General features: G+C 42.4%; 2 protein-coding genes across 5 annotated transcripts in view; both read right to left on the minus strand.

Annotated features, from left to right (window-relative positions):
- Positions 1–5,490: 5,490 nt before the first annotated feature.
- Positions 5,491–8,481, minus strand: LOC109872312 (gap junction delta-4 protein-like). Its single transcript, XM_020463504.2, has 2 exons — positions 7,907–8,481; positions 5,491–7,623 (listed from the first exon to the last, which is right to left on the minus strand). Exons 1-2 carry the CDS (start codon positions 7,968–7,970, stop codon positions 6,437–6,439), a joined length of 1,251 nt encoding a protein of 416 aa, XP_020319093.1. The 5' UTR covers positions 7,971–8,481; the 3' UTR covers positions 5,491–6,436.
- Positions 8,482–8,970: 489 nt separating this feature from the next.
- The window catches only part of LOC109872316 (cyclin-Y), a 32,683-nt gene continuing 28,400 nt past the window's right edge, over positions 8,971–13,253 (minus strand). For 2 of the 4 annotated variants that reach the window (XM_020463511.2, XM_020463510.2), the window contains 3 exons: positions 12,718–12,884; positions 12,258–12,420; positions 8,971–11,926 (listed from right to left, as the gene is read on the minus strand). In XM_020463511.2, coding sequence (XP_020319100.1) covers positions 11,810–11,926; positions 12,258–12,420; positions 12,718–12,884 — 447 coding nt within the window. In that variant the 3' untranslated portion in view covers positions 8,971–11,809. The remainder of the gene's footprint in view (positions 11,927–12,257; positions 12,421–12,717; positions 12,885–13,253) is intronic. The other 2 variants (XM_020463507.2, XM_031807165.1) reach the window with 1 other exon arrangement.

Genomic DNA, 13,253 nt, shown 5'->3' on the forward strand with positions numbered 1-13,253 from the left:
AAATTAAAATGTATTTATGAATAAATTAAAATGTTTTTATCCATTTGGAGATTTAGAAGAGATTTAGAAGACATTTATTTAAAATATAGACTGTATCAACTTGGCTACTGCAGTCAGTGATACCATACTGCCACCCTGTGGACAAAGAATATCCCCATGAGTTACAAGCTTTCAACAAACCTGTAACAAGCACTTAATAAACATTATTTCAAAAATAATAAAAATGTATTAAATATGCACAATATCACATTATCAATTGAATACATTTAATTATTTTGTTTTTTCAATACCTACCTCCTTTAAAATATAAAACAATTGGTAGGCTTATGCTATTTTAACAATATATAGTGGACAAACAGGTGGCTACAACTATGCTTCAGCTCAGAGACAAACTCATATGTTGCTTCCCAAATTGCACCATATTTCCTATATAGTGCACTACTTTTGACCAGCCCTAGTCATTTGGGACGTAACCAGAGATTCTTCCAATCCAATGCAGAGAGGTCAGGGCGTGTGTGTGTGTGTGTGTGTGTGTGTGTGTGTATGTGTGTGTGTGTGCAGGTCAGGCTGTGTACACTCTAGGCTAAAATCAACAGAGGAAATGAAATCATGGAGGTCACGCCAGATCCACCTCCTGCCAAGATAAACAGGAAGTTCACTAGTGGGTACAGGAAGGGACCATCACTTAGAGGCCATCCATAGTGTGTCCCAAATGGCCCAGGTCAAAAGCAGTGCACTTCCTAGGGAATAGGGTGCCATTTATTAATAAGGGCACATTGAATGGTGTCTTTGTCTACTGATTGATTGAGAAACATCTGTTGAAATTTAATACAGAAGTAAGATGGTGCCACAGTTAAAAAGGCCACATAACTGTGACAGAAAATCCAAACGTATACAGAATATTGTACATCAACGTATACAGTACATTGGCTAACATCGAGACAATTCCATAAGGATTCTGCAAGGAAAACATCAAAGCAAGTATTTTATTCAGTTTTAGATGAACTGACTACTGATTTCAGCCAGAGGGACTGCTGGCCACCCCTCGGGTTTTACTAGGATCTGTGTCCCAAATAAAATAAAATTGTATTTGTCACATGTAAGCAACAGGTGTAGACTAAGAGTGAAATGCTTACATACGGGCCCTTCCCAACAATGCAGAGAAAAAAATATATAAGAAAAATAATAACCGAAGTCAAACCGCAGGGGTACGAGGTAATATATGTACATATACAGTACCGAGTCAAACCGCAGGGGTACGAGGTAATTGAGGTAGGCAGATCTATGTGCATATACAGTACCAGTCAAAAGTTTGGACACACCAACAGATTCAAGGGTTTTTCTTAATGTTTTACTATTTTCTAGCTTGTAGAATAATAGCGAAGACATCAAAACTATGAAATAGCACATCTGGAATCATGTAGTAACCAAAAAAGTGTTAAACAAATCAAAACATTTAAAATGGTAGATTCTTCTGTAGGTTTGATGTTGCCTTGATGATAGCTTTGCACACTCTTGGCATTCTCTCAACCAGCTCCATGAGGAATGCTTTTCCAACAGTCTTGAAGGAATTCCCACATATGCTGTGCACTTGTTGGCTGCTTTTCCTTCACTCTGAAGTCCAACTCATCCCAAACCATCTCAATTGGATTGAGGTCAGGTGATTGTGGTCAGGTCATCTGATGCAGCACTCCATCCTTGTGTTATTTCATAGTTTTAATGTTTAAACTATTATTCTACAATGTTGAAAATAGTAAAAAATAAAAAATAAACCTTGAATGAGTAAGTGTGTCCAAACTTTTGACTGGTACTGTAGGTAAGGATAAAGTGACTAGGAAACAGGATAGATTATAAACAGTAACAGCAGCGTATGTGATGAGTCAAAAGAGTTAGTGCAAAGCGGGTCAATGCAGATATTCCAGGTAGCTATTGCGGTGATGCAGCCAGTCAAGATGCTCTCAATGGTGCAGCTGTAGAACTTTGAAGAGGGCCCATCTGAGGGCCCATGTCAAATCTTTTCAGCCTCCTGCGGGGGAAGAGGCATTGTCGTGCCCTCTTCACGACTGTGTTGGTGTGTGTGGACCATGATAATCGTAACACTGAGGATCTTGAAGCTCTCAATCTGCTCTACTACAGCCCCATTAATGTGGATGGGGGCGTGCTCGGCCCTCCGATTCCAGTCTTATCACCATCGTGTCGTCAGCAAACTTAACAATGGTGTTGGAGTCGTGCGCGGCCACGTAGTCATGGGTGAACAGGGTTTACAGGAGGGGACTAAGCACGCACCCTTAATCACACACCCCCGTGTTGAGGGTCAGCGTGTCGAATGTGTTGTTGCCTATCCTCACTGCATGGTACAGTTGAAATCGGGATTCATCCGTGAAGAGCACACTTCTCCAGCATGCCAGTGGCCATCGAAGATGAGCATTTGCCCATTTAAGTCGGTTACGAAACCGAACTACAGTCGGGTCAAGACCCTGGTGAGGACGGAGACGGTTTCTGACAGTTTGTGCAGAAATTCTTCGGGTGTGCAAACCTACAGTTTCATCAGCTACCCAGGTGGCTGGTCTAAGACGATCCCGAAGGTGCTGTACAAATCTTTTTGCCCATGCTGGCGCTGCAGACTGCTATATCGGTCTGCTAATACATGACTATTAAAGGCCCAGTGCACTACCTTTGTGAGAAATATTTTTTCTATTAATATATATATTTTCTTCTAATTTTCCAGGGGGTGCTGCAGATCCCCCTGCACCCATACTTCTCATGGCAATGGCCACACCTGTCAGGTGGATGGATTATGTTGGCAAAGGAGGAATTCTCACCAACAAGGATGTAAACAATTTGTGCACAAAGTTGGAGAAAAATGTTTTTTTGTGCATATGGAACATTTCTGGTAACTTGTATTTCACATAATAAAACATGGGACCAAAACTGTGTTTGTTCAGTGTATGTTCAGTGAAGCAGGCTCTCTAATTCCTTTACCACTATATCTTCAGACAGGGTTGTACATCGTTCATTCATCACTCAAAATTAGACTAGAGGTGAGGGTTGCAAAGGTCAACGGTTATGGCTATATCTGTCAGTCCATGTTCGTGAAAGTGTGTATAAGTGTGTATGTATGAGTTTGTGAGTAAGTCAATGTATGCATGACATTTCCATTTCCATATACAGGAAAAACAACAATTTTGCATATCTATTCTATGTTGCCTCTACTCTGACAGTGTTTTCTAATTCTTCAATACACAGAGAACACTAATAGCCTGTATACTGTCTCTCCACTTATTTCCATTACACAACAGAGTCATATTCACTAGGCCCCAAACAAAGAAAACATACTAAAACAGGAAGGGACTTCCTGACTTTGTCCTGTAAGAAATGCTCGTTTTCGTTTTCTGTTGCAAAACAGTTTGCTACGTTTTGATACGGTTCGCAATAATGAATGCAACCCTGTAGGCTTGCTGGGAATCTTCCATTGTTTGTAGTGATCTCTACATTTACTCTGACATCAACATCCAAGGAGTGAGAATGGATTTTTCTGTCACCAAGGACAACAAACATATAATCCTACTGAATTCTCTTCGCAACATGCAATCTGGTCTCAGAGAAAGACTTATACTATATGTCCTCCAAGATGTATTATAAGTTACATCATCCAATTCGTATGCTTTTTATTGTATGATCAGGTAAAATATATACAACTGCTATTCCATTCATAATGGAACCTAACGTAATGTATCATACTAAATGAAGGAGAACGGAGTTTCTTACCAAATCTTACATTTTTAATTTTTTTTGAGGACAGGTTGATATTTTATATATATTTTTGATGTTCTCTTATGCTCAATGCTGAATTCTCTGCCTAAATTAATCTATCACTAGTTTCTGTCAACCATGAGATCTGAGTACTGTACCAACAGCATATAGGACCAGTGAGGATTGGATCATTTTCAGATGAACATGGCTCTGGTCAAAAATAGTGCACTATTTAGGGATAGGGTGCCATTTGGGATGCATATGAAGAGTGGATCAATAAGGATGAGTAGGAGCTGACTCACTGTTGTGGTTTTCCCATGTGAACACCAAACATCATGCTTGCAAAACAAATTCAGAAAATACAAATGATTTAAAATATAAAATAATTAAGTTACAATTTACAGTTAAGGAAAAATATCTATATACAGTATGTATAGGTATTTTAAAATGGATTAAGAATTTTTCATCTCTGGCAGAGTGGTTCTTTCTTGTATCTGTACTTTCATTTATCTACCAGTGGAGGGCAGTAAAGACAATGGCATACACTTATTCAGATGTTACGCGACCCTGTTGTTTCATGGACTTTTAATTTGTATTTATTTAAATAGTCAAGTCAGAACAAATTCCTATTTACAATGACAGCCTGCCCCGGCCAAACCCTACACAAACAACGCTGGTTCAATTGTGTGCCGCCCTATGGGACTCCCAATCACAGCTGTTGTGATACAGCCCGGAATTGAACCAGGGTCTGTAGTGACGCCTCTAGCACTGAGCTGCACCACTCGGGAGCCCTAAAACAAACAAGGTAATGATTATGGCAGCCCCATGTGTACATAAATGTTTAATAGTCTGTACAATTACTTAAAAAACAAATTATATAAATGCAGAGAACTTGCCTACGAATTGAACAACGAAACAACATCCCTGTCCCAGACAACTATATCTGAATGTAGGCATACATTTAAGATGCATATACCACAACCCCATTCCTTTAATTAACTTTTGACCTACCAGCATCATCACCCAATTACCCGGAGTAAGTTGTTCCAAGAGACCACTTTCTTTGGAAAAGATACACTACTAAAGTATGTGGACGTTCTTTATACCACTCCAGCCGACGCTTGGCATTGTGCATGGTGATCTTAGGCTTGTGTGCGGCTTCTCGGCCATGGAAACCCATTTCATGAAGTTCTCGACAAACAGTTCTTGTGCTGACGTTGCTTCCAGAGGCAGTTTGGAACTCAGTAATGATTGTTGCAACCGAGGACAGATGATTTTTACCTGCTACGCGCCTCTGCATTCGGCGGTCCCATCCTGTGAGCTTACGTGGTCTACCACGTCGCGGCTGAGCCGTTATTGCCGTATTCACAATAACAGCGCTTACTGTTGACTGGCGCAGCTCTAGCAGGGCAGAAATTTGACCAACTGACTTGTTGAAAAGATAGCATCCTTTGTAGCTTAGTTGGTAGAGCATGGTGATTTCAATGCCAGGGTTATGGGTTTGATTCCCACGGGGGACCAGTATGAAAATGTCTTCACTCACTACTTACTGTAAGTTGCCCTGGATAAGAGCATCTGCTAAATGACTAAAATGTCAATCCTATGACAGTGCCATGTTGAAAGTCACTGAGCACTTCAGCCAATCTACTGCCAATGTGTGTCTATAGCGATTGCATGACTGTGTGCTTGATTTTATACAGCAACGGTGTGGCTGAAATAGCCAAATCCAGTCATTTGAAGGGGTCCACATACTTTTGTATATAAAGTGTATGTTTTCAAAACTGTTTTTTAAATTATTTCCAGGGATGCACAACATACTGAAATATATGTAAATATCTTTGTTAGAAAGAAAACTATATTTCCCTTGAAGGGGTGATGCTGAATGTAACAAATGGCTCTCCCCTACACTCAAAACCACACGAAGGCTTCGGCCAGGATTGAATCCAAGGCACGTTGTAGAGCAGCGCATTGTGTTTGACTTTTAAATGTAATTTACACTTGAGCTGACATCCACAGCATTGTTGACAGTAGGTGGGCTTGCATTACCCTCAACTTTTCCATCACTGGCCTCCTGTAAAGCCTCCCCTGACATTTACAATTTATTAATTTAGCAGACACTGTTATTCAGAGTGACATACAGGAGCCATTTGGGTTAAGTGCCTTGCTCAAGGGCACATCAACATATTCTTCACCTAGTCGGCTCAGGGATTTGACCTTTCGGTTCCTGGCCCAATGCTCTTAACCGCTAGGCTTCCTGCCACCCTGGTAGAGGAGTAATGTTTCTTTGTTTCCCTCAGTTCCCCAAGTGGTCTTCTGATGAGTCGGGGCATGTCAGTCTTGTCTGACTGTTGTTTGGGAACCCAATGAAAGACTGTGTGAGCTGAACAACAGCGGAGTGCAGCCATCATTGCTCTTGAAGGTCAACTAACTGGCATTATTTGGATCACCCATTATAATTCTGTTAGCTAACACATACAGTGAACACATTCTGTTTGTAGAGCTGAAAGTGTGAAGTCACAGCAGCAAAATGCAATGTAGCCTATTATTACAATTTGGGGAAAAATGAATTTAAGTGTATGTAATGAGTAAATCATCAGAGTTGTTGAACTAAAAAACACAGCTCTCCCATTGTTGTGTTGCTGCCTTGCATAGAATTACATAGGGTTAAATAAAACAATCTACTTTACTGAGCATCTGATGAGGAAGAAGAATCACTGGAAGAGCTTGAGGAGCCCCTTACTTCCTGCAGGTTGACGTCGTCCAGGAGCCTATCACGGGATTCTGCACTATCATGATGCTGCTCCAGGAGTGTTGCGTCTACCATGGTGGACTGGCCATGCCTCCGACCACTGTACATTTGTGAGGGTGTAAATTGGCGTGACACTACTACTGGGTCTCTCTCTAACTGTCGGGAGAGAGGGACGGAAGATGAACGGGAGATGTGGTTGGGATGAACGAAGTGCCCGCTCCATGGAGCCCCCATAGGAATGGGGTGAAATGGCGGCTCAATCTTTGCATCCCTCCGCGGCAGCCTGCTCCCCTGCAGTGGTTGGGCAGCCACCCTAACGTGAGTCTCATCATTTATTCTGACTCTTCTGTGTGAAAGGTCACCGTTTGGGTTACAGTTCAAGGTTGGTTTGTCCATGTGACTTTGTCCTCTCTTGAGGACAGTTTTGGGGGTCTTGTGGTTCTGGTTGTACAGGACTTCCATGTCCTCCCCAACCCCACCTTTCATCAACCGTCTGCCCTTTCTCCTGGTCCTCTGTTTCACCATCCATTGCACAGAGCACACAAGATCTGCCAAGTTCAGTAGCAGAGACAGGGAGGCAGCCGCCAGCATGAAGTTGAGCATGATGGTCTTCTCTGTGGGGCTGGATATGTAGCACTCCACCATGGACGTACAGGGAAATTCATAACACTGGAAGCTCCTGGGGACAGAGAAGCCATAGAGGTAGTACTGTCCGGCACTGAACGCTGCCTCCAGCAGAATCCGCAGTATCACATCCAGAAGATAGGCACTTACAAAGTTAGGTGTTCCTTTTGGTAGAGCGTGTAGAGGGGTGCACAGAGTGCCTGCTCCGGTCTGACTTCTGCTCCCAGAGAAATAGTTCCCTCTGATACGGAGAGTTGACGATACTTTGTGGATGATATAAGAGATGAACATCAGGTGAGGGAGACAGAGCATGATCAGTTGGAACTGCCAGAAGCGGAAGAGGGAGAGGGGAGCAAAACTGTCAAAGCAGACGTTGGTACAGCCTGGCTGGATGGTGTTGCACACAAAGTGCTCCTGCTCGTCCCGGAAGAGGGGATAGCCAGAGAACAGGAGGATGAGTAACCTCAGGACCACCATCAAGATCAACCATGTCTTCCCTGCAAATCAATTCAATATTCACTCACACACATTTAAACATTTACATTTTGGTCATTTAGCAGATGCTCTTATCCAGAGCAGCTTCCAGTCAGTGCATTCAACTAAGGTAGGTAAGACAACCACATATCACAGTCATTGCAAGTAAAACAAACATTATTTTAGTGTTAGATACTCTTGGAAAAAAGCTTCATGTTAGTAACATGAACTATCCTATACATACAGCATCTACAGGCTCATCTACATACAGTACAGTATGTCCACATGGCGGAAAGGAAAACCTACCCAGAAAAGTGACGTTGTGATTGAAAGTAATGAAGAGTATTTCCATTAGGCCCGTCTTCTCCATGATAAAAACAACAAGCAACTCATCCCATAGAGATCCTGTCTGTATACCTTGATCCAATCCAGATTACTCAGCAAGGGTCCATTGCAGTCCAATCAATCCAGTTCAATTCAACTCAATCAATTCACTTCAATTCAAATCCAAGTACCTCATTTGGTTGTAGAGAAGTGGCTCCAGAGTAAGTTCTCAGTTCCCCAGAGTGTATGTCTACTAGACTATAGATCTCTCTCAAGTGTTATAAACAGCACAGTGATGCCAGGCAGGGTCCTCTCTCTGCTATTATTATCACATCCAAATCATGTTACCATCAAAGCATTGCTAGGATATTTCAACAAAATACACTGAACTAAGACAACTGGACGGGTGTACATAAAAGAAGCATCGTGATTATAGAATGTTATTCGAATTGAGGTGACCAGGTTAAAGGACAATAATGAGAATTGTAGCTTTGTGCCCAAATGGTGGTGATCTTGGCCTCCTGTCCATTAACCTCAATACACAGGCTTCCTCACATTCGTTCGGAAATAGCAGAGTGATTAATGATACTTGGTGTGCATCCCAAATGGCACGCTATTTCCTATATAGTGCACTGCTTTTTACCCGAGCCGTATGGGCCCTAGTCAAAAGTAGTGGACTACATAGGGATTGGGTGCTATTAGGATGCATTTTTGGGGACATGGTAACGCGAGACTACATCTCCATGAAGCCATTTTAATGGTCATGTCAAGACGACAGCTGCTACATGTTGGATATGTAACAGTATGGCTTCTGTCCCTCTTCTAGCACACAGCCAACTAGCTCGCAATTCCACATTGGCTACAAATAGACTGCTAATAGGGGGATTTAATGATTAGCATACACACGTGATCTAACAAGTTCTCCACATATAAACATAAACTAATACAACAGTCAGACAAACGCTTTGGAAATAAGTGTATTTTACACTTTCATGTGTGTTCTAAACTGTACCAATAGTTTTCACCCAAAAATAAATGAATCAACATCAAAATACATTTTCTTTTATTACAAACATGGATCAACGCCTTCATATAAATATTTCTAAATGAAGTTAATGATCGCATCATCACTTTAATACTTGATTATACACTGTATAGTTTTTTTTCAAAATAATTCATACAATTGTAGTGCTTCAGTTGTCAGTAGGGTCTTCTTGACAAATGAAAAAACACAAATAAAAGTTGATCATGAATATAACAATATGAATATATTTATTAATTATTACAAAATCAAACTGTATAACGTTTGGAGGAGCTATGTTATATAGAAGTTGGCTCAGTGTTCAGGTTTATGTTCTTAAACAAATAAAGAAATATTGTAGCTTAAAACATCGAGTTCTAAAACAAAAAACACAAGTCATGCTTCACAGGGTGTATCAAGTATGATAACCCATTTCTATCCTTTCATTGGTCACCTTCTTGTCAATATAACCTACTTTGAATCCTGTGGATGACACATTCACAGTAGCTAAATCACTCACATTGCCAAAAGTATCACTCACATGGCCAAAGGTATGTGGACACATATTTATCATGGGCATTAATGTTGGTCCACGATTTGCTGCTATAACAGCCTCCACTCTTCTTGAATAGGCCTGGCTCTCAGTCGCGTTCCAATTCATCCCAAAGGTGTTCGATGAGGTTGAGGTCAGGGCTCTGTGCAAGCCAGTCAAGTTCTTCCACACTGATCTCGACAAACCATTTCTGTATGGACCTCGCTTTGTACACGGGAGCATTGTTATTCTGAAACAGGAAAGGACCTTCTCCAAACTGTTGCCACAAAGTTAGAAGCACAGAATCGTCTAGAATGTCATTGTATGCTGTAGCGTTAAGATTTCCCTTCACTGGAACTAAGGGGCCTAGCCCGAACCATGAAAAACAGCCCAAGACCATTATTCCTCCTCCACCAAACTTAACAGTTGGCACTATGCATTCGGGCAGGTAGTGTTCTCCTGGCATTCGCCAAACCCAGATTCGTCCGTTGGACTGCCAGATGGTGAAATGTGATTAATTCCTCAGGAGAACACATTTCCACTGCTCCAGAGTCCAATGGCGGTGAGCTTTACACCACTCCAGCCGACGCTTGGCATTGCGCATGGTGATCTTAGGCTTGTTTGCGGCTGTTCGGCCATGGAAACCCATTTCATGAAGCTCCTGACGAGTTCTTGTGCTGACGTTCTTCCAGGGGCAGTTTGGAAATCAGTAGTGAATGTTACAACCGAGGACAGACGATTCTTACGCATTACGCGCTTCAGCACTTAGCGGTCCCTTTCTGTGAGGTTGTGTGGCCTACCACTTTGTGGATGAGCCGTTGTTGCTCCTTGATGTTTCCACTTCACAATAACAGCACTTAAAGTTGCCCAAGGAAGCTCTAACAGGGCAGAAATTTGACGAACTGAATTGTTGGAAAGGTGGCTTCTTATGACGGTGCCACATTGAAAGTCACTGAGCTTTTCAGTAAGGCCATTCTACTGCCAATGTTTGTCTGTGTGCTCAATTCTATACACCTGTCATCCAGAGATGTGTCTGAAATAGCCGAATCCACGAATTTGAAGGGGTGTCCACATACATTTGGCCATGTAGTAAATCATTGGTGAATTTAGCTGCAGATCTGAATATAACATTCTGAGTATTGGGATGTACGGTAACTAGGGAGATATACTAGTGGAAAGGTACCCACTGGGCACAGACGTCAGGTCAACGTCTATTTCTTATTTACATTAAAAGTTTAGGTTAAAAGTTCAGTGAAAAAAATACTTTTTTTCAAATCCAATCAGTTTTCCACATTGATTCAACGTCATCACATTGATTTGTTTTGTTGAAATTATGTGGAAACCATGTTGATTCAACCAGTTTCTGCCCAGTGGGTAGTAAAGTAATATGGTCAACTTGTTTGAACATGAACAAAATAAATGTGTTCATTAAGAACTAAATGTTTCTGGAATTTGAATGTAGATCTCCAGTCGAAACGCCTGCACAGCTAGAATGCTGTTTTACCTGATCAAATTATGTCTGCAGGTACTGGGTTTGGTCGGCTATAGCAGTAGGCAGTGAAAACAACCTTATGAACACAAAATGAATATAAACCCTTTCACCAAAAGTTACAGAACCATCTCCAAAGGCAACCAACTGTCTGTCGTGCCACGCCAGCTTGGACAGTCTAGGACCCATGATCGTATTCATTAGTGCACGCCATAGCAAAACCTTTTCAACGGAAAACAGGTCATCCAACCGTTTCAGTCCTTTTTCTTTCGTTTGGTCCGACCCAGGAAAAGAGGTCAAATGACACTGTTTTCTGACAACTTCTCTGTTGGTTTGCTGCTACAACGCATAAAGCTAATGTTTCCACAGTGATGGTTGGCTGGCTACTTCTGATGGTCTTGATGGTCACCTGGCTGCTTCTGTCCACAGAAAACTGTGATGTCATGAGATCTCTTAACAGTCATCATTATGTTGTATCACAAAGAAGCTTTCATTTTTCTTACTCTTAACAGTCAGTGAACCACCAGTCCTATAGAGAGCTCTTCCCCGTGTTACAGGAGCGGAGGCACTGTGAAGGCATCTATCTGTGACAAGGTCGGTCTGTCTATCCAGGTTCGGGTTGCAGAATTCGGGTAACTTTTCCAAAATTCCCCAGGAATCAAGATTGGATGATTCCCAGAATCAGCAGGAAATCTGGAATCCTCCAATCAGGTATTCTGGAAAACCTGGGAATTTTGGGAATTTTACCATGCTGGCCTCTATCCCAGCCTCAGGCCCAGCCTCAGGCCCAGTCTCAGGCCCAGTCTCAGGCCCAGTCTCAGGTGTGGTCTATGTTCCTGGTTGTTAGGAAAGGATGGCAGGGACCCATCGCACCCCGACCAGATTGTCCACACTCGCTGAGCGCTTCTTGGCAGCTCTCCTGGCATCCTTGTACTTGTCGTCACATAACCTTGAGATCGCCTGCAGGAGCAACAAACATGATGAATCGATAAACAAACTCGCTTGAACAGAATTGTTACTGCCCTTCAGGCATAGACTAAAAGATGTAGTTAAAGTGTTAAACCAAGACTATTCAGAGGATCAGCTGCCATCAACACAAGCCATTTTCAGATCAGCAGTTGACACAAAGTGCTCTATAGTAACCCAGCCAACACTCCACTGCATAACCTCTGCTTCTCTTGAGGTCTTGGCCAGGCTACTGTAAAATCACCTTGTGACAGCTGCTAATGTAAAAAGGGCTTTCTAAATAAATCTAGTTATTGATAAACAGCTAAATTGAGCAGTGGCTCACCTCTAGTCTCTGGGCTTTGTCCCGGCTTAGGGGCTCCAGAGGGAAGCTCAGGTTGTTGGTCTCTGACAGTGAGCGCAGGTCAAAGTAATACTTGGCATAAACACTTGATGGAACGTTGATGTTGAACTGCAAAAGCTCCAGAAACTGACGCTCCAGCTCGTTCCTGTTGAGAAAAAATTTAGAATATATGTTTTTCACAACAATTGATGGCACTCAGCTCACTGTCCTAGAGATCGGCACCAACATATTAGGGGCACATATCCAAAACATCAGTGTAAAAACTAATTGTTGAATGTACAGTACATGGTTTTGATTTCACAATGTGGTCCAGTGTCAGACCTACAGTAAGTCAGTAAAGTCTTAGCTTTCCAGAAACACTGTGTACACACTAAATGTGAGCAGCAAAACAGGGCAGCTGAAATTAGCCAGCAGAAGAGTCCCTGATTTATTTTCTTCTTACATGTCCTCCACGGTGATGTCTTTGAGGATCTGGCAGTAGTCTACGTTCCAAACAGCCTGGTCATCCCAGACCTTAGAGGCCAGCAGAATGGCTCCCAGTACCATACGCTTCCAGTTCTCTGGGCCAATGTCTATCTCTGCATACGTCAGCAGCCTCTCAACGTACACCTGAAAAACACAGTGGGAAAATGAATACTAAAGTCATGAGGTAATTGAGGCAACTAACTTTGTGATATTGGCTGCTTCCCATATAACACCGTATTGCCTAAATAGTATGTTCCTCTCCTGATAATACGTGGCACACGCAGAGCCATATTACAAATCTGACCCGTATCTGAAGCTTGATTCATACAGTAACCTCCTGTGAAATCCCTCTTAACCCACCTCTTCTCACCCGAGGCACACCACCCCCCATCCCTCCTCCATCCCTCACCCCTACTCCCATACAGCCCCCTATCCCTCCCTCCCTCTCCTCACTCCCACATAGCCCCCCTCAGCTCCCCCCTATTCACACACAGCCCGCCCATCCCTCCTCCC

This window comes from Oncorhynchus kisutch, linkage group LG27 (genome assembly GCF_002021735.2).
Source record: "Oncorhynchus kisutch isolate 150728-3 linkage group LG27, Okis_V2, whole genome shotgun sequence".
In the NCBI taxonomy this organism is placed as follows: domain Eukaryota; kingdom Metazoa; phylum Chordata; class Actinopteri; order Salmoniformes; family Salmonidae; genus Oncorhynchus; species Oncorhynchus kisutch.